Below are 22450 nucleotides of genomic sequence, written 5' to 3'. Positions count from 1 at the left end.
GGGGTCTATGAGGCAGTGGGCTGGCCTGGACGCTGGGATTCTGCATGATGATTGGATGATCTGTCTGAGGCCGAATCCCTTTTTGATTGACAGTGATGTTCATGATTCAGCATCATCATCAGGGCAGCGTCTGGACGGATGTTAAGTTTCATTTTACTCAAGTTGTGCACAATTCTAGTCATAATGGAAACACCAGCAAGGCGAAATTGTTCTTTACTGAAACTTCAGAAAAAACTCTTTTTTTCAAAAAGGTGTAATGGAAAAGCAGCTACAGATAACACTTCAAATCAAGTAGCCAAGAGTGCCAGAAAACAAAAGGATCAGCCTCTCCCCACAATACCAATCAATACCGATTAAGCTTTGAGAGGCAACAACACACCAATACCAGGATCGGTATGGGTATGTCTGGAGACATTATCATCATTGTTTAACTTTTCCTCATGGTCTGGTGTTAAAACAGCAATCTAAAAATCGCAAAAATCATAAATATCGAATAATAATAATCGAATAATCGAATCCTGAGAATAGCATATTGTCCCAGCCTTGTTGGAGAGTCATTCGAGTAACGTAAAGTGAGCAACAGAAGCAGAAGAAGGAGTCCAAGTGTGTTCTGGCGTAAATGCAGAATTATAGAAACTGCAGACCAAACACTGAGTGTGGAATGTGGGGAATCTTAGACCTGTGAGGGCCTTTCGAGGCATTGTGCCCCCAGGACAGTAGATAATCCAGTCCTGGGTCATGTATGTGTGTGTGTGCGTGTGTGTGTGTGTGTGTGTGTGTGTGTGTGTGTGTGTGTGTGTGTGTGTGTGTGTGTGTGTGTGTGTGTGTGTGTGTGTGTGTGTGTGTGTCTTACTGCCGAGGGAGAGTTGACCACAGCCAAGTTGTAACCATAGAGCATGGAGCTCCCAAAGGATGTAAGGAACGCTACCGCCAACAGAGAGCCGGTCAGTTGCTGTGGACACAGAGAGAGAGAGAAGTGTTAGGAGCAGCAGAGTCACACACAAATACAGCCTCATCCACAGTCTGGCAAAGAAAGACTGGCCACAGTGTCATCAGGACAAGGACGAGATGAACAAAGTGCCGAAACATAAACAACAACAAAAGAAAAAGTACATGACCTTATTGTCTATGTGAAAGTATAGACTGGTGATGATTGGTAAATAATTACTTTAGTCAAAGTTCTTGTTTTAATAAACCTGCTAAGTTCAGTGAGGAACACATGGGTGCACATTCAGCTCCATCATGTTGATTTAGAAAGCATCATTTTAAATTTCTAAAAAGGTTACCATCAAATATTAACAGGGAGTAGGTTTCTATAGGCACAGACAATATGGTTTGAAATAAAACTAATGTTTAGCTTCATGTCTTCAGATGCTCTCTCAGTTTATTCAGTGATTTTTTTTGTATTTGTTGACTACCACTGATTTAACTGTATGATTTGAGTAATGTTTGCTCTGCATTAAACCGTGGAGGTGAACAATATGCAGGTACAGCTGCACCAGTCAGTCAAACCATGCACAGGTACAAAAACACCATCTTAAGTCTTTGGGGTCTGATGTCAGAAAGGAAAAGAAAATTCATCAGCTGACTCCAGAACAAAGGTTGAGGGTATCGAGAGGACTGGAATCGAGCCTGACCAATATGGGATTTTTGGGGCCGATGCCGATACCGATACTGGGGGCAAAAAAAAGCTGATATCCAATATATCGACCAATGTCCGATATATCCGCTGTTAGATATAATAAATTCATTGATATACACAGGATATATACTGTATATGAACACAAATTATTATCATACTCATATGATTCAAGACAGAGACAGAACACTATTAAATTAAAACAAGGAACTTCATTATAAAACTGTCAACATAAGAACTGTAGTGTAAACCAATGATAAATAAGAACAAGCTCTAAATACAATAAAGAGGTCAAACTTTAAACACAGTTAGTAGAAAAAAAAGTCAAACTGTAAACACAATGAGCAACTTACACAACGTTAAAACGCCGTATTATAGTCATATATTAGATAATGGTGGACGTGTGAAATAACAGTACCATTTATCTCTGTTTATCTCTCAAAAAAGCAACTAACAAGACATTAAAACGCCGTTCTATAGTCTTATATTAGCCAATGGTGGACGGGGGGGGGGTACTCAGGCAGTGTGCAGCCCAACACTTAGACAGACAGGAACAGGAGTGACAGAATCTCCGCGGAGCAAAATTTTTTATAATCGGCCACATTTTGGCCAATGTTGATGGTGACAGACATAATCGGCCCAATTAATCGGACCGGAATAATGTAGCCCAATCAAAGTGAGATGTGTCTCCACAAGGAAAGGACAGGAAACAATCAAAACAGAAAACACCAAGTGCAATGCCAATAAATGCAATTCTATGAGCAGAGCCCTATTTTTCATAATGGGAAACAGTTTCTTGCATGTGTTACAGTTTATTGGCTTCATATGGGTAATATTTTACCTGTGCAATGATGTAATACAATAGTTATTCACAAGTAATGTCCTCAATTTGATCAGTTTTCACTTGTCTTATTCTATCTTGTGTATTCATCTTGTTTTTTGGCACTATTTTTTAGCATTTCAGCGTTAACCCAAACACTTTGTATCCTGTATGTCCAATCTAACACTTTGTATGAATCCATTAGACACTTGCTTTTATACTTTGTATCTTACTGTGTTATTATGTTATGTTGCTATTGTTGTTTGTTATTTGTTATGGTCACTAACTTTGTATCTTGTACTCTGGCTAAACAATTTACTTCATGATTCTAGCGTGAATCTTATCTTGAAAAAGCAAATTTTAAATAATATATATGGCCATTGTACCCTTGATGTTTGAGGGTTTTGTGTCTGTCACAATCACCACAAAGGGTACTTCAGGTAAACAGGCAGGTAAATGCTACAAAGGGCACAGGTAAGCAGTGGTCCTAAGAACAAGAAGTGCACATAGCTTCTACTGATGATCTTAGACACCCCAGTTCCTCTCATCACACATAATACTTTCAGAGTAAGTTGACTCTACCTGTTTTTTCATTTGGACCAATAAATGGCAAGAAATAATGCAACATTAAGATCGGACACTGTGCTCTTTTAGAAGCATGTCAAAAACGCCTCTACCCTGCACCCAGACAGTGGCTAACTTCAGGTCAGAATAGTCACTACAAGTAAAGTACCAAAGTACATTAACGACACAGCTGTCCACAGACATCTAACAAGTTACTGCATGATCTATAACTTTGTTAATTTACTTTTTCATTAATCAGGGTTCCTACAGCTCCAGGCAAGTTAAATTTAAGACTTTTTAAGACTTTTTTTAATGACATTGGAAACTAAATTTAAAAACAAGTCGACAATGAACCACAATTGAAACAAACAAAACTAACAAAAACACCACATGAATTACCTGGGTTAGAGGCAATTTTACCCCAATGTTTATTTTACATAAAACATCACTTTGTACCTTTTTTTAACCCCATTTTTACAACTTTATGCCTATTTTGCCCCCATTCATCATTTTTGGCCACTGTCACATGCATTTTTGGAACTTTTACATGGTTTTTGAAATTTAATGTCAAATTTAATTCTCAATTTTGCTGCCATAATCAATTTTCCCTGAGCCACTTTTGGATTTTTTTTGCCAATTTTTCCTAATTTTTTCTCTCTCCAGGCACCCTAGGTAGAACCAAGACATGCGTCTGCTTTAAAAGTTCCTGGTGCAACCACATCACCGTTTTGTTAGTTCCACTATTGTAGTTACGCAATGTTGCCACGGGAGCAAATCAGGAAATTATTTGGAAAATTAATAAATGTTATTTAATTCTTTTTTTTACTTTAAACTAACATAAATGTAACCAATGTGTTCAAATTTTTAAGACTTTTGAAATTTGGATTTAAAACTTTTTAATGCCAATTCAGGCCTTAATTTTTGGGTTATGAATTCAATGCCTTTTAAGACTTTTCAAGGATCTGCGGGAACCCTGTTAATGTTTCTGCAATAAATCTCGGGAAGCATAAATATATGGAGCCCCTAAAGGGACATAGGCAGAAAAATAAAAAAAAATATGTGTCTGGTGCTGTTTTTCTGATCATTCTCTGCTTAAAGATGGCTAAGGCAGCTTTGGGCATTCTAAACAACTGTTTCAACAGCTCTTCTGTTGGACATGAGATGAAAGGAGACTGGCTACTTATGTACCCATATGCCACTGGTAAAAAGGTTACGATGACCATCATTTATGGACATAAGTGTAACAATGGAAAAAATATACACCACTAGTTAAATGTTACTTAGATGATCAATGACTAACACAATCATGATAAAAACAAAACACACTACAGTCAAATATTTAGACCAGGGGTGGCCAACCAGTCAGAGACCAGGAACCACAAAAATGACTGTGGTACTACAAAAAGCCACATCACACATCTATCTGTCTGTCTATCTATCTATCTATCTATCTATCTATCTATCTATCTATCTATCTATCTATCTATCTATCTTGCTATGTATCTAGATAGATAGATAGATAGATAGATAACTATGAGCACATGAGTGATTGAGAGGAGCACATGTAGAGAAGAGAAACCGAAACTTAAGTATCATTCTCATTACCCAAGTATTAATTAATACTGATCCCAAAGTTGGCATCAATATATCAACATTTAAGATTGATAAGCACACCACTACTCATAACAATATATAGATCTATATATTTTTTTAGGAATGGATCGAAGAGCCACACACTGAAAGGCAAAGAGCCACATGCGGCTTGCGAGCCACAAGTTGGCCACCCCTTGTTCAGACAGCTCCATAACCCAAGAGGTCTAAAAACTGCTCCACAGACAGCTACACACAGGCACAAAAAAATAAAATAAAATATATATGTTTCTTGTGCGCACAAGAAACATGTATTTTTATTTATTTCTCATTTTTCCCATTTTTTTCTCATTTTTAACTACTACTTAAATAAATTTTCTCAGTACAGCCTTACACATAAGGGCAGCCATAAAATCCCTTAAAAATGGCAACTCCTTAAGAAAAGGCACAATGTGTGTCAGGGTTTATTGAAACAAAATCAGATACGCAGACTCAGATAAACTACAGCACTATAAGCACTACATCACTAACTATGGGAGCATCATGTCTATTAATTAGTGCACAAGAAACTTACAGAGACAGGGACAGTGTTGGATAAAGAGAGAAGTGGATGACCAAGAATATCTGAGGAAAACAGTGATCGTGTGGTATAAGCTGTTCAGTGTTGGCCCACAAAACTAGTTCTCTTATTAAATCAGTTACAAATAATGTTTTACTGTTCTCTGAGTGCTTTGGCAATTTACCTTTCGGCAAATAAGCCTGTGCATACAGTTTGCAGAAGTGACACTGCTGCTGATCATCATCATCATCGCTCAAGGCATTTTTTAATAATGTGGCCAAGATATTTGACTTTTTCCAGCACACTGAGCACTTGTTTAGAAATAAAAAAGAGTTAAAATGTAGCTTCCTATCTTCTCTAACCATTACAACACACTTTTTTTACTGTTAAATTTGAAGCTGCAAACTATAACTGGAGCAAATTCCCATCAATAGTGTAAACAGTGTTAGGGGAAAAGATGAATAATAATAATGAAATAATAATGAAATAATAATAACTGTAATGGAGCATCTTTTTTTGAGTACTTTTGTTCTTTAGGGGAAGTTTTAATAACTGGAGAAGTTACCTTGAAGTTTTGTACATCAGAAAGGATCCAAGTTGTCTATCAACTCTTTGCTTTTACAAAGGGGAAACTCAAATATTCAGAAACTTCAACCTAAATCTGTGTTGTTCTCACATAAAAAGCTCTCCTGTAGGTTAGACTTTAACTATCAGCACAGAAAGAGGTGTTCTGTCAGCATTTGGAGCTCGGATCTTTCCCCTTTCCTTAAGTGGGTTTTACAGGCTGCTGCTTTTACTTCTACATCAGTAAAATTCATCAAAGTAACTGTACTTGAGCAGGGTATTTTAGTACTCTGTGTTCACTCTCTCCAACCGGGGCTCTCGTGTTGGTTTTTCAAATTAAAAGTCCACATCAGCGATTATGTGGACCGTTAGCTGGACGAGACCGCCCATGGAAGAAGAAAGCGGTTCTGCAACGACCTACAACCACCTCTCCAACGAAGACAGACCGGAACCGAGCCGCTAAGGTTCGGTTCTACAACCCTTACTACAGCCGAAAGAGGCTATTATTGATGTATTTAACCCCTAAAAAAACTCAAAGCTGGGAGCGGAGCTGAGCAGCTATGGTACTTACAGAAGGAGGGAGAGGAGGCCTCTGCTCTTCTTGTTCTGCAGGAGTCTCCTCGGTGTCTTTATCAGCCATAATAATAATCACACTAATAACCGAAGAAGCGAGTCAGACCCGCGCTAACGGAAGCTGTGTGTCTGCTGCCGGTTTGCTCGGTCTGTGTAAAGCAGACAGCAGCCAGAAGAGGAGCAGGGAAAAATCAGTGCCTGCAGACACTGAGCAGCCGTCCTGTACCGTACAGCTCCACATGTTACTCAGTAACTCCATATGTTACTGAGTAACATATTTCATTTCACTGAGCTGCACCAATCAGGAGCCAGCTGCTATAAATACCCGGACATGCAGCATGGAGCTGACATAGCCAACCTTTTTCTTCTCAGAGCAACTGACTTCAAGCGACTGAGCCGTTCACTGCACCAGCACCAGAGAATATGAGCATGAAACACAGGGAGAGACACTGCAGGGGGCTGAAACAGCATCCTGACCCTTACTGTTATTTTCTTTATAAGGTTTCTACTGTTCATCCAATTTTACAGTGAATAAACCGCATCCCAGATTTTATTACCAGGGTAAAACAATTTAGCTGTAAATATCAGGTTAGTTTGGTTTTTTAGTTCGTTCAGTTTTGATCAACTGTCCGCTTTGCTCTTATCCTCTCTCCTAGAGTTTGTGAACTCATTAATATGATGCTTTAATTTAAATTCACTATGGACTTGAACAAATCAGATGAATTAAGCCCAAGTCCTGCCCCTCAGTTTACTTCAGTATTCAAAAGTTGTAGTGTATTTAACCACCAAGAAACCAGCTTGTTTCAAAGAACGGAGATAAGTTATGAGAGATGAAACATCAGGGGTACTAGAATGAATATTAAATATTTATCAAGTACAACTAAAGTGGATAAGCTTTTATGTCACTTTGGTGTTTAACACTTGGGGGGGGTTAAGAAAAAAAAATCAATTTCAAGAACAGTTACTTTGATTAAACTTTACTTAAGTCAAAGTCATTTCTTTAAAACCTTCCTAAGGTCCTGACAACTTCTTTATGGAACTTGGAACTTTTCAGGGGTTCTTGCTGTCAACTTAAATGAATATTTCTAAAAAATCTCTTCTCAGGAAAAATAGGCTCTGAAATTAATGTTTCGTTTTGTTTTTCTTGTCATCAACTTGATTGAGGTTTTCAAAAATGATCTTAGTTGAAACTACAGAATTGAATGAAAATTTAACTGTGTACCATGAATCACATGATCAACTCTACATGTGGAAACTAGAACTCTTGTCAAGGTAAGTTTTGATTATATAGGTACATATATTTGAAGGTAGGGTTTAACTTTAAGTAATGGACACATTTAAGTTAACAGTCCACTAATGTGCTTAAATTATAGAAGCTAGTTATGACAAACATTTTTGCATATATTCATGACAGTAAGACTCAGAAAAAAAAATCCCCAAAATGTATTTATACTTCTGTCATTTAAAAATACTGCATTGGACTTGCATGGATGTCTGCTTATAACAAAGAAAAATGTGTAATATTTTTTACATGTAAATGACCAAGTAAATACAGTTAGTATAATTCCCTAAAGTTCCCATGGAAAGTTTTCTATTTGTTTTCATTTTACACTTTGTAGACGCTCCCTACATTAAGTAGCACCTTGCTATGCAGATCTGATAGACAGCTTGGCTCCTTCCTGCTGATTTTTAACTCAGTACCTGATAAAATGTACAATTTACTCAAAAACCCGCGTAAATGTTAGTAGTTACTTCCACACCTGATGTTCATAACGCAGGTGCAAAGTCCCCAGCAGTGGGTGAGAACGCTGGAGCACACTGTAAACCCTGTATTGCTGTGTTGTACTGGTATCAGAGGATGATAATGAGTCTGAAGATTAAAAGAATCTCTGAAAGTAATCACATCTCATCACACGTGGACACATTTCCTCATGCTGAAACTCATGAGGCACATGTGATCAGATGGAATTCACTTTAAAAAAGTGCTCAAAAACCACTTTGTTCCCAGTCTCAGTCGGGCCCATTTTTCATGCTGTTTCTCCAAACACACCTTAGTCATAAGCTCACATTAAAGATAACAAGAGAAGCAGTGTGAAAGATGGAAAAGCAAAGGTTTAGAGAGAAATTTAGAAGTTTTTTTCCCTGAATCATTGGGTGTGTTTTCAGGTTTTTTAAGGTACATGATGTGGACATGAGAGCTGCATGTTATTTGATCTGTTGGTGTAAACCCTGGGATCACCACGTTTGTCTTTTATGAGGAAAAGTTTGATATTTTAAGCTTCTTTTTAGGAATTGAACAAGTGAATGTAGAAGTCTGAAGGTTTTCGTGGGCATTGTTCACATTCCTCGCTGAAACCTCACCAAAGGTCATGGCTGTCTGCCAACCTGCAGGGCTCAAATAAAGGGTGAAACCACAGAGTCCAGTGTGAGAAAGAAAACATCCAGAGACAACAAACAGAAAGGAATATCCAGATACCTTTAACGTGCCATGGTGCAAACTGTGCCTGCATGGATAAATGTTGTGATTCAAGCTGGGAGAGATGATACAGAGTGTATGAGAGGTCATGGGGATTTGGAGTCACCTTTGGGAAAGGTCAGGTGGAGTTTAACACGAGCAGTTATGGAAACAAAGGTAATAATTGGTGGTTCATTTTAAAGATAAAAGACATTAACGCTGAGCAGGAGACGGCTCCAACGCGTCCCACATCCAGAGCCAGACCCTGCAGCTCAGTGTCCAGCACGCTCTGCTACTGCTCATCGGATTACTGTCAGTCACTACGCAGGGCCCAGCTACTGCTTATCCAAAGCAGAGCTGTGAGCAGTTTCTGAGAAAGCTTCCTGAAAACACAAGTCCACAAGTTTCTAAAGCAAGCTGAATTTGTTTCCATCTAAACGGCTTAATATTTCATCAAAAATAAATGTCTTACTCTCTTTTAGGGTCCTGAATGCAGTACCTGCACCTTATGCTGGATGAAACAGATCTTTGACTCTTATTCTGAGCTTCAAACATTAACATTGACTTTTTAAAACTTTTTAGGGAAACCTCTGGAAAAAAAAAATAAATAAATTCATTTCAGTGATTTTTAACTTTATGGAAATTGTTTTTTGTTTTGATGTTTTCCTGGGATGAGGACTCTATTTCCCATGAGCACTATCACCCACATCTGTAAAGATGTAACACTTTTAGAGGTGTGCAGTTGTTTTGGAGAGCAGATCTTTTTTAAACTGTACTTTTCTTTGTTCAAGACAACTTTTGCCAGGATGCAAAGTGACAAGGTAGTGTATTGTTCGAGACGTGTCTGTAACTTGTAACGTCAGTGACAGGGCGGCCCTTGGCATAGGCGATCCAGGCGGCCCCCTAGGGCGCCATCTGCTGGTGGGGGTGCGAATAAACATCAGTTCAGTGTTCATTTGCTGGCATGAAATAAAAGACGATAAGGGATGTCTGACCGATGCCGACTTGGCCCTTTTATTGCTGGACTTGTAAGTACTTGTTGATTGTTTACCATCCGTTTACAGTATTCTTGAGAACGTACCAGTATGTAGTTTTGGTTGGACCTATTTCAAGTGTGTGATATCCCCAGCTCGTGGTTGTCTTTACTTTTATTCACTTCATCGCTTCAACAGGACGAGCGCAGGGGCGACTTCACGGTAATAAAACCAAGTTGAAATTAGCAATTTTAAACATCATCATTTAGTCAAAATTAAAGAAATTACCTTGTTGCTATCCATCCTGCAAACAGCCACTGAAGACAGAAGAATACTTTTAAGTGAAGTCCTGGCTTCTGTGATTCGCCTACAAAACAAATGCACGCGACCGGCAGATCTGTACCTTCATGGCAGTATGCACGCGCTAGCGCTCATGGGTAGTTGAGTTCTCTTTCCGGTCCGGTTTGCCTTGGTTGTACTGTTTTGTTGATTATTTTAATGACAAGAAGTGGAATGTTACCATGTTTTAATAGAGAGAGAGGTTTTTGCAATTGCACTTTTTCCTCCTAGGACTTTTGCACTAAACTTGGAAGAGTTGTTTATTTGTATTGATTTTTATTATGGTTCTAAATATTCCAATGATGTGCATTTTTTTGCTAATTGCACTGTTTTGAAAAGTGTTAAGATTTGCTGCATTGTTTTTATTTTCACAAAAGTTCTGTTTGTAAAGTTTTAGCGCACATTGAAGTAATAAAGAATGTATGTTTATCTTCACAATTTATTATGTATTTATTTTGTTGTATGTATGTTTGCGTGTTTGCCACGGAGGGCAGGGGGTGGTGCGTTTTTGTCTTTTGCCTAGGGTGCCTACTGAGCTAGGGCCGGCCCTGGTCAGTGAATCCTGGTTATATCCCACAAGAGCTCATCTACCAACTCCATCCTCACCAAGCAGAGCTAACGTAACCTCACTCTTCATTTTATTGATAGAAAGTTTGAACAGACCACTGCAGAATAACTGCTGACTGTGGGTTGGAATAAACATTAGCAAAAACAGATTAGCCTGTTAGCCTTTAGCTCGTGCTCTATCACTCTCCTGTTTAGCTTTTTCTGCTCTGACCTCCTTTTTCTTTTTACCAGACCAGCTCCAGTGTCCACCATCACTACAAAATAAATCCAAGAAATCATTTTCAGCAGAAAAAAACTCAGATCTCTCTTCTCACAGCTAAACTTTGCTTTACTTATAAATTCTACTTTGTAATCTGTTCTTCCTCAGTATCTGTGGTCAGGCTGGATTTTCCCATTCAATGAGACCTGCACATCTACCTGCTTGGTGAGGTTGGAGCTGGTAGATGAGCTCTGGTAGGACATAACCAGGATTCACTAACTTTAAAAGTTACAGACACATCTCAGAGCACCAGGCTGCGAGGAATGCAAAACAGATAGTCTGCTCACCTTCTGGACACAATGTTAATGGTGTGTGATTCCTCACCTGCCATCCATCACTTTATAAACCCACCCAGACTGCTGACATCGTCTAAGTATATCTGAGTCAGAGCACACCAGCTCTTTTTTCACGAAACCATAACCACAAACAGTCACTGGGCTGTATTTAAAGTCTAATCCAAAGCTACTCTCAATAAGCTTCTCACTGGTTAATACTTCGCAAAGTGCTGGCCTGAGAAAATAGAGCAATCTGGGGTTCATTGTCTCGCTCAGCAATGCTTGGACCGTGTGTGAGTGTGTGTGTGTGGCTGGAGAAAACTGGGACAGGTCTTCATGCTTTCGTTTTTATCACTAAACTTTACTTTAAACTGATAAACATCAAATTTTCCCCAAGAAAAGAATCTCAGAGTCCAGTTCTGATCCATCAGCTGACATCTGAGGGTGACTAAGACCATTTTGACAACTTAGATAAAGGACTACCAGAAGAGTAACTTTTCAGGAGGTGAGGGTGGAGAGGGTCACAACATCTAAAAGAAGATTGTTTGCTGGATTTAAGATGATGTTGACCACACTGCAGAAAGAGCCAATTTTAATGTCTAATTTTAGAGTTTTCTTTCACTTATTAGACTTAACATGGGCCACATTCACCTGACAAGTCCAGAAAAAAAGTCTTATTTCAAGATAAAGACAAAAACAATTATTGAATTACTTGAAAAAGTAAAATAAAAATGCCAATGCTTTTGTACAAGTGTTCCTGTATAGTTAAGATATTATTCTCATTTCAAAAAAACTTACATAGTCGATGTTTCTTACCCACATGGAAGACTTTTTTAGTCTTTCCAAGCAACTAAAGCAGGGGTGGCCAACCAGTCAGAGACCAAGAGCCATAAAAATGACTGTGGTACTACAAAGAGCCACATCAAACATGTGGTCTTACAAACACACTTCCTCTCACACATAAGTGAAATGACATAAAATCAATACATATCCTATTTTCAAAGCAAGGTTTGTTGTGTTTGTGTGTTTAAATTTGTATTAGAGAAGAGAAACTGAAACTTAAGTATCAATCCCCACTGAGCCCAACGTTGGCATCCATATATAGTTTAGATTGATCAGCACACCACTACTCATAACTCTATATATTTTTTTATGAATAGATCGAAGAGCCACACATCGAAAGGCAAAGAGCCCCATGTGGCTCGGGAGCCACAGGTTGGCCACCCCTGAACCAAAGCATCATTTTTGTCTTTTTATATCTTGGAATTAGACAGTTTTCTGGTCTTGTCAGGTGAATGTGACTCATATTAAGTCTAATAAAACATTCTATACAACACAATAAAATGTAAACACCTGCTTAGAAATCAGCTTCACAGTGCAAAGGTCAGAGGAAACAAGCCTTGACTGGACACCCTTTAGGACAATAACTGTGTGTATTCATCTGAAGCTGGAGTGTTTCAATCTAGATCCTAAATGTCAAGCCTCATGATGGCTCTGGAGGAAGTGTCCGGAACTTCAAAGCCAGGAAGAAACATCATCTCTGCAGCACCATCTGAAGGTCATCTGGATTTTCCTCTGCGGAACAAAGGGATGAACTCACATCACACGGACATTGTGGCTTGTAATGGCGTGCCACCAGCGTGGCTAAATAAAGAGCTGAAAAGCGCTCTCTGTTGTAGAAGTCACATGAGTTTTTGGACCATTCATCCACCCAGACCTCCTCCCTCAGAGAGTGTGCCGTCACGCTACATCCGCTCACATTTTACAGATAACAGCTCAGACTCACTGCTCACACGTCGCTGTCAGTTTACAGAAATGTCACACTGATGCAGCGGAAACAATAACTGCTTTGGTCACACGTGAGGAGATAAATAAATACAAATGAAAATAAAAGTTTGGGTTTATAAAACATGACTGAAAAGCTCTGGATTGTTTGGATTAAGCATCCCTTTGCCATTGTTCTCCACTGTTTCTCCAATCTGACTCCCTCCGTCTCTACTCTTTACTCATTCACTCTCACAGACGCCATCTTTAGTCATCCAGTAGCATTTCTGCGTAAAGGTTGTAACCATGCTGCTTCCTGTCACACATTAACAACCTGTCTGTGATTAAAACAATGTCCTGGAGGCATCTCTTGTGAATCAGTGTACAGTGCAGCAGGACATGACTACTCAGACTTTGCAGGATTATTCCACCCAGCAGCAAAACATCCAGTTTTTCTGAGAGAAATTAAAAAAAAAAAACATATTGTCTGAACTCATCTAGGCATTAAAACAAATCATTTACTGAAGAAAACCCAGCCCCACAGAGAGGAGCTTACATCTCACCCAGCTGAGGACACAGCGAGAGGTCACAGAGACACAACATGCAGATATAAAATGCCCTGTACGTTGTTCATTAAATAAGCCAGTCTTATTACTGTGTGTTAAAGTGAAACTTCTGCAGAATTAACTTTTCAAAATGTTGTTCAAAAAGAAAGTGGTACATGAAGCCTGCTCACACTCACACTCACACACACTCTGAAGACAGCTGAACTGGTGCATCCTCTGACCCCTGCTCCAGGTCTTAAAGTGGCACCAATGGTTTCATGTGAAAACCATAAAATACTGATGAAATAAAATAGTTTTCCCAAAATACTTGCTAAAAAACATTTGAAACAGCATATAAAAATAATTTTATCAGATATATTGAATTTAGATAAGTTAAATTATCAGGCCTTATGAAATTGACTTGTTCTTTTTCACACTTTAAACAACAATAACTTTTTTTTAATTTTTTTTTTTTGTTTGTTTGTTTTTTTTTTTTTTGAGGGAGTCGCGTCAAATTAGAACATTTCTGACCCTTTCATATTGCATTTTGTCCGCTACGTCCACTTTCTACCAAGAACACAGCTCCAGGTTTAGAGGTGGTGGTAAATGCTATTAGGTGCCTGGAATCCATGTCTGAATCATGGGGGCTCAGCCGTCTGGGGGTCTTGGCTCTGGATCTAACGTGCCTCATGGAGCCGGTGTGAACTTACCGATGAGATCCTCCTGGACGATGGGATCAAAGCCTCCTCAGCCATTTAAAGATCTGGTCAGAAACAGCAGAAAGCAGACGGGGTTCTCTCTAAACTGCACAGGATGGCATGGCTGGAGTAGCAGGCGTAGTCACACGGGGCTCCAGGGAGGTTCAGGGAGGCTGCAGCAGGCGGGTCAGCTCATGTGCAGCGCGTCAGGCCTCTTGTCCAGCAGCAGCAGTCCACAAGCTCCTGATAACAAGCCCACACTGTGTCATCACATGACAGAGAGCAGCGTGACGGAGTGAGAGAAAAGCCTGCTGGAAGCAATTAGGTCTAAGTGAATTTCCAAAGAGAGGGATGGAGAAGGGAGGGGACCCAAGGAGGGGAGGAGGAGGAGACCGGGGAGGAGGAGGAGGAGAGGAGGAGACCAGGGAGGAAGAAAGGAGGAGACCAGGGAGGAGGAGGAGAGGAGAGGAGAGGAGAGGAGAGGAGAGGAGAGGAGAGGAGAGGAGAGGAGAGGAGAGGAGAGGAGAGGAGAGGAGAGGAGAGGAGGAGACCAGGGAGGAGGAGGAGGAGACCAGGGAGAGGAGGAGGAGAGGAGGAGACCAGGGAGGAAGAGAGGAGGAGATCAGGGAGGAGGAGAGGAAAGGAGACCAGGGAGGAGGAGGAGAGGAGAGGAGACCAGGGAGGAGGAGAGGAGGAGAAGAGACAATGGAGGAGGAGAGGAGAGGAGAGGAGAGGAGAGGAGACCAGGGGGGAGGAAGACAGGAGGAGGAAAGACCAGAGAGGAGATGGAGGGGAGACCAGAGAGGAGGAGAGGAGATAAGGTGGAGGAGAGGTGAGGGGACCAGAAATGAGGAGAGGAGAAGAGACCAGGGGGGAAGAGGAGAGCAGAGGAGACTAGAGCGGAGGAGTAGGAAGACCAGGATGAGGAGAGGAGAGGAGAGGAGAGGAGACCAGTGAGGAGGAAGACAGGAGGAGGAAAGACCAGGGAGGAGATGGGGGGGAGACCAGGGAGGTGGAGAGGAGATCAGGTGGAGGAGAGGTGAGGGGACCATGGAGGAGGAAGGGGAGTAGGAGACCAGGAAGGAGAGGAGAGGAAAGGAGACCAAAGGGGAGGAGAAGGTGAGGAGTAAAGAGGAAAGGACAGAAAAAGGAGAAGAAAAAGCAATATGACAGGAGATAAGGGAGAAGGAGGAGGAAACCAAACAGGATGAGGAGAGAAAAATAAAGGAATGGAGAGAAGGAAACTAAAAGAGAGAAGGATAGAACCAAAGGAGTGGTGACAACTGGGGGAGAATAAAAAGGAGAGTAGGATTATTAGGAAAGTAGAGAGAGAAGGACAGAAGAGAAGAGGTGGAGAGGATTAGGAGAGGAAACTAGGAGAGAAGGAGACAAGAGGAGGTAAGATAGTCAGAGAAGGGGAAGGTGGTAAGAGGAGAAGAGGTGAGAAGATGAGAGGAGAGCAGGGGGGACAAAAAGACATCATCTTTAAGGGGGGTACGAAAAAGCTGGATGGATGGAAACTGGAGATAGGAGGAGGAGAGGAGTGGAGGACAAAAAAGTATGTGGGATGAGGAGAATGATGAGAAGAGTGAGAGGATAAGTGACCAGTGAAAACGTGGAACAGGGAGCTGAAGGAGAAGACGAGCAAGAGACAGAAAAGATGTCAAACTGCAGAGCTCCTGAAGACGATGTTTAATGACGGTGACTCTGTGAACACAGGTCTGATGATCTGACGACTTGTGGTCACTGCTCTCTGTGTTTGAGCTGCAGTAAAAGTTGAGCAGACTTCATGTTGAGTTCACAGTTTAGCTCACAGACGCTCGGAAACTTAATCATGGTCATGTGCTCATAATTTCTCAGTTGACAGAAACAGGGCAGTGTTTACTGTGCCTGAACTTTTGGGAACAATCACCCGCCCAGCATTACACACTTCATAATCCTTTGACTTTACCTCCACTGCCGCTGATGAAAGGCTGCTTTTGTTCTGAAAATCCTGCCCTTTGGCTCATACGCTCTCTCCATTAGCCTCCAATTCATCACACTCAATTCAGGTATTATTACAGAACCAAACATTTGTGAAATTCACCAGCTGGCTTGAGACCTTCGATACTGTAAGTCACGAGTGGACACGAGTGGTGAACAAAGGCCCATGTGACCCACAGGAACCCCAAAAACATTTCCTACGAATCTCTAATCTTTTCCCAGCAGCAGAGAGTAAGAGGCTGTTAGCAGAGCAGGACTGAAACTACGCTTCATTATGGGATCATGTATGTGCTTAGTCAGTGAAACCGTTTGGATAAGATGAGAGAAGGAGCCAAACACTTCCTCAGAAACATCAATCTCTTTCTCAGGAAGGGTTAGCTGCACAGGATGTTAGGTAACGTGTTTAAATAAGAAGAGAAAGAAAGATGCGTTTGCCCAAATCTGGCACATGAAGAGTTTCCTGGTCGGTGGGATCAGCAGGCCGACAGACTGCTGAAGTCTAAAGAGCTCAAGCTCTCAACCTGTGGAGCTTTAACCACGACTTAGTGACCCAGAGGTCACTTTCAGCTGAGTGTAGCCCTTTATGAAAGAGGTGGAAAACACAAGGGGGAAAAAAACGTATACTGTGGCAAAAACAGGACTTAACATGCTAGTGTTACATAATAAACAGAAACGCATCGTGAAGACAAGATCTGCAAAAAATAAAATCTAAGAATTAATGTCTTATTTTCTGTAAAAGAGCCACATTTACCCATGAAGTCCAGAATTTTTTTTTATTTCAAGATATTCGGAGACAAAATCAACACTTGAATCTGTCTCGTCTCATTGTTATGCTAGGTTCCCACTCCACTCTTGTCTTTTTTTTTGGCCCTTGTTTTGTTTTGGAGTAATATCCTCTCTCGTGTTGGAAAACTTCACTTCCTCTCTGGATTTTTTTTTTTTATTTTTTATTTTTTAATGCCTTTGTGATTGTTGTCCCTGCCCCTATCGATTTCACCTGCACTCCCATGCGTCTGTTCATCTGGCAAAGTGTGTTCCTCAAAGTCATTGTCAAAAAGTAGAAAAACATTTCTTCTTTTTTCCTTTTTTTCTTTTAAATCTTTATTTCACTGGGTGGTTCCATTGGGTTGTCCCCAAGGTTATAATAGTTAACTAAAACGAAACTAAAAAGGAAAAATAAAATTTAAAATACATTGCAGTTAACTCAAACTAATAGAAACTAGAAAAGAAAACAAAAATGATAAGTAAACTAAAACTGTATCTTGTGTTCACAAAACTAACTGAAACTAACTAAAATTATAGAGAAAATTCCCTTAGTTTTAGTTTCTGACAACATTAATAGCCTTTAGGATTTAAATTAATCTGACACATTTTCCCAACCAATTTTACAACAGTTTTCGGCAGTTGTCAGCGCCGTACAGCACCATCATAGCGACGTACTGGGACGAGCTTGTTTACTGCACTGACTGGCTGTGTGCTGTGCTGCGACCAAACGTAGAGGAGCAATGAATCAGAGCATCTGTAATAGTTTAATTTCATGTGAGTCTGACTTTAATTGTTTTTGAGTCTGTCTTTTTTGTCAGAGTCCAAGTTTCTAAATATTTAAGCTCATATTATATTGTTTTATATAGTTTTAGTTTATATAAATTTTATGTAATTAAGTTTAACATTATTTTTATATAATTTATGTTTATATTTTTCATATTAAGTTTATATTATTTTCATGTGTTGAAGGCAGCAGCCAACAGTTCAGTATCAGCATTGACTGAGCAGTGAGCACTATGTTGGACTGGAAAATAAACAGTATTAAAAAATATTTACTCTGACCTTTTTGAATCCTGCACCTGGTTAATAAGGTATGAAAAAACTAAACTTAAACTAAGCCTTGTTGCAAAAATCAAAACTAAATAAAAACTAGAATGCCTGCTCTAAAACTAATTAAAACCAAACTGGAATGGAAAAAAAAAATCAAAACTAACTAAAACTAAACTATTATGACAAATCCCAAACTATTACAACCTTTGTTGTCCCATAAAAAAAAACTATTTTAAGGGAGACCTGGCCAAGTCAGGCAGCAGCAAAACTATGAAGTTACAGACAGAAATACAAAAAGAGACAAAACAGTTTACAAAGCACATCATGATGGATTAAAAACAGGGCCATCTGTGAGTCATTTAGGGAATTAATAGTTCAAACTGCCAAACTCAAACATTGCTCTCCCATTGAATCTGCTTCCATGTCTTTTATTTTACAATTAAAACCATTTAAGGACTCCAGCTCTTGGAGTGTTAAGTGATTCTGAAACTGATTTTAGGCCAACAGTACTCGAAACCCAAAAGACCTTTTCCCAATTTCTGTCCCAGTGTTTGGGACTGAGGCCCTACAGGGTGCTGCCAGGTACTTCTCTTATAAAAACATTAAGATAGAGGGAGTGCAGACCATTGTGTGAGCCGACAGGTTACCAAAGCTGGCCAGCCAACCCAAGTAGCCCGGTTGGTACAGATTAATTCAGTTTGGAACGGGTTGGATCAGTAAAACCGGATCCTGTTTGTGCTTCCATAGCCGACTGTGCCCTTCTTGTTAGGTGGTGTGTAAGCTGGATGTAGATAGCTGTGTCAGCTAGGTAATAGTGTGGCATAGCACAGTGTACCCCGCTATTAAATCCAATGAAGGAGCAAAACAAGACAGTTTCATTTCGACAACAGTTTAACACATAGACTGTATATAGAGTGGACAGCGTGGCTCCACCATTTAACATTGTACGGTTTTGAAGCAAAAATTCCCCCGTCACAGGCGCCACCATTGTAGCAGTTGTACAGCCAGAGTCTGCACAGTAGAGACTATGAGGGATTCTGGAAGAATCTGAGTGGAGCTGGGTGACAAAAATAGTTTTTTTTTTTGTTTTTTTTTTCGAGAGTCTAATCACTTCTTGACTCTACCTCCTGACATATTTTACAATCCCCCCCAAAAATACAGGATAATGGCAGCTGTCAATCATCATTAAACGTTATGTAAAGCCTTGTTTTTAACCTTGTATAACTAATGAAAACGAAACTTTAAGAAAAAAGAGGACTTGATTATGAGACAGCCAAATAATAACTTCAAATCACCACAACAATCAGACTTCAGAAGAAGTGTATTAATCTTTTAAAATTTGACCGCAGTCCATCTGGAATGACTGGAAAGCCAGATTTTTTTTACCTATTCTGCAGCCAGCCACCAGGGGGAGCAGTTTTTGTGGCAACCTCACTTCGAGCTGAGCAAGCGGACGTCCATTTTTTTTACATCCTATGGTTTAACGCTGTTTCGTTATTTCATTTTCTAAAAAACAGGAAAGTTATCTTCATGAAGTGGACTGGAGATTTATACATGGCAGGATGATGAGTTGTTCGTTATTACTGCTGTTGCACAGGAAGTGACGATTCTTTTGACCAATCAACGGACTGCAGAGTTTCTAGCTCCACCTTCTGGGGTTGGATCAGTATGTCTACAACTCCAACAAAGGGGTACCAAGAAGTGGGATGGTACGGGTCGGTAATTTGGGGACCTGTTCCGGTTTCAGGTTTAGAATTTGTAACAAATCTCAGGGAGGCATATTAGGCCGTAAAAAAGGTTCTAGCTAAAAGATGCTTTTTTACATAAAAAGAAAAACAACTTGTTTCTAAAATAAAAACACTCTTTTGCCTGGAGTCTATTAATTGAGAGTTTGTTTTCACTTTATCTGAACACCAATTTTCATAAGGCCTTTGGTTGTTACTTTTTGAGGCTAGTTTTTTCCAGCACTGATCAGGTTTTGATTTTTCACTTTTTTTTCTTTCCAAAATTAATCTGTAATCATCGTAATTTTTTGTTTTTTGTTTTTTTTTAGTTTGTTTGTTTTTTTTTGTTTTGTTTTTTTTTTGTTGTTGTTGCTGTTGTTAAACTCAACCACGACATTTTTTGTTGCAACTTTGAGTTGTGCATTTCATCTGGGTCCTTAGGGTGGTTCTGGTCAAAGTTGTCTAAATTTTTGTAAAGAGTAAAAACAATTTTCCAGTTGGGTAAGAAAACTGTACTTGTTCATTGTCTTTTATTTTGAAATTATTCTCATTTCAAGAAAGTAAACATTCTTTTTTTACAGCTTCGTTAGAATTTCTTTTACCCTTTACAAAGGCAAAGGCATCATTTTTGTCTTTTAATTTCTTGAAATTAGACATTTTCTCTGAACCTGTCAGATGAATGTGGCTCATTTTTAGTTTTATTAAATTTTTCAAGACATAGTTAAACTTTTGCTTAGACTTTAGTTCACATTGTACTGTCAGTCATAAAGTGACTGGTGCATGGTTTGTTCAGAGTTTTCAAAGGCACAAGAAAAGGTGATCTTTGGAATATTCATGTGGGCAATGTGTGAATTTGAGATATTCTTATTATTCACACTGTGAGTGCGTCTTTTTGGACATCACTCTTCATTACACTCAACCTGTAACTGAAGACTTGTTTAGCTCCAGTCTATAAAAATTCAAACCCTTTGTTCCTGATGAAAACTGGACTAATGCCATGTGAGAGTAAGAGGGAGAAACTCTTCTGATCAAAGAATGGACTCACTGTTCAACAAATCGACATTAGAAAAAAGAAGCCAGGCATTGATTCGTAACTGTACTTGTAGTAATTTCTGAGAGTAACTGATGAATGTCATCCCCTCCTGCCCACAAGATCCTCAGGTCATGTGCGAGATCAGCGACCTTATCTGTCCTCTCTTTATTCCACCTCCTCCTGTCCATGAGTTTCACCAGGTTAACCATTAGAGTGGACAGATTTAATTAAACTCAGTGCGCCTCTCATCAAGAGTACAGGAGAAAACTGAATCCCCCCACCACGCCAACATCACCCGGCCCAGCTTCTTTTTTATGTACTATAAAAGTCCATTTGTAAGTGAGAGCTGAAAAACTTAGGTCATCTTAAAGATAGTGACAGCGCCACCTGCAGGCGAACGAGACAAGGCCGTACTTTGAATGACCTGCTGATGTGGAATGCTGTAAAAATTAGATCACAGTATAAATTAAGCTACTTTGATGAAATTTTACTGAAGTAGAAGTCAAAGTATCAGTCTGTAAATGACTTTCTGTAAAATCTCCTTAAAGTCAGTAACTCAGTAACTGATTAAATGTAAATTGTACTAAGTGCAAAACTTCACACATTAAATACCACAATACAAGTAAAAGTCCTGGTTCTAAAAACTACGCAAAAAAGGCAAGTGTTAAAAAAAACTACTTAATTTGTAGGATTTAGGGTTTTGTTTTCTTGTTCAGTGTCATGTTTCTGCTTTTACTATTTGTGTTGTGTCATTTTATATGTACCGTGACTCTGTAGGGCTGCTAATTTTGGCCAGGTCTGTCTTGTAAAAGAGATTTTTTTAATCTCAATGGGACTTCCTGGTTAAATAAAGGTTAGAATAGAATAGAATAGAATAGAATAGAATAGAAAAGAATAGAATAGAACTCTATTGTCATTGTAAAAAGTACAACAAAATTGATGTCACAGCAGCAATCAAGAAAACAAAAGTAAGAAAGTGTATAGAAAGTGCAAAAAGGTACATAAGAAAATAGATGATGACAGCTTGTCCATCATTGTCCAGTTCAGCCAGCCTCCACCTCCACAGGGTCCAGGACTGAGCTTCTTCAGCAGTCTGTTCAGTCTCTGTCTCCTGGATCCTGTCTGCTCACAGCAGGTGAAGCTCTTCCAATGTGGCGTTGGTGTCTGATGTTAGCTCTGTTAGGCATGTCTGTGAATAGCATGATGCTACTCTGCCCTCTGGTATTCCTTCTGTTGCTGGTTTAGCACAGCTAGCTCGTCCATCTTATTGGAGATAGATCTTACGTTCCCAATAACGATGGATGGACGGACAGGTCCATGTCGTCACTTCTTAGCTCACACCTGAGAACCAGCATGTCATCCTCACCTCCTTCTCCTCACCTTGTGGGAAGACATTAGGCCTTACACCAGTTAGCATTGATATGCTACAGGCTGCTAACAGCTGAGTTGACATGTAAACAATGCAGCCATGGTCACATGTAGGATCTCCAGACAAACACAGGAGAAAAAGTAGTAAAAATAGCACTGAAGCCACAAAAAGTTTGGTGTCCACGACCAACAAATGAGACATACAAAGTAATGATTCACTCCAAATACAAAGATGACGAAAAAGAGACTAAAAAAATGTACAAGAAACAGACAAAGAAGAGAGAGCTGCTGCAAAAGGCAGTCATAGCCAACAGGGCGGCGCCTAGCAAAAAAAGAATGTAT

The 22450-nt window shown here is 39.7% G+C and overlaps 1 protein-coding gene across 1 annotated transcript in view; it reads right to left on the bottom strand.

Moving 5' to 3' along the window:
- Nucleotides 1-6675, bottom strand: part of slc2a15a (solute carrier family 2 member 15a) — a 44406-nt gene extending 37731 nt beyond the window's left edge. Inside the window, exons 1-2 of the mRNA XM_074675816.1 lie at nucleotides 6308-6675; nucleotides 854-952 (exon numbers count right to left, since the gene is read on the bottom strand). Of these exons, the coding sequence (XP_074531917.1) occupies nucleotides 854-952; nucleotides 6308-6376 (168 nt within the window). The 5' untranslated portion in view covers nucleotides 6377-6675. The remainder of the gene's footprint in view (nucleotides 1-853; nucleotides 953-6307) is intronic.
- Between the last annotated feature and the right edge of the window lie 15775 nt (nucleotides 6676-22450).

This window comes from Halichoeres trimaculatus, unplaced genomic scaffold (assembly GCF_033239565.1).
Source record: "Halichoeres trimaculatus isolate MK-OKI-2021-1 unplaced genomic scaffold, fHalTri1.1 fHalTri1_scaffold_8, whole genome shotgun sequence".
Taxonomy (NCBI): domain Eukaryota; kingdom Metazoa; phylum Chordata; class Actinopteri; order Labriformes; family Labridae; genus Halichoeres; species Halichoeres trimaculatus.
The sequence above is the reverse complement of the archived record's forward strand: the minus strand, read 5'-3'. Positions and strand labels throughout refer to the sequence as shown.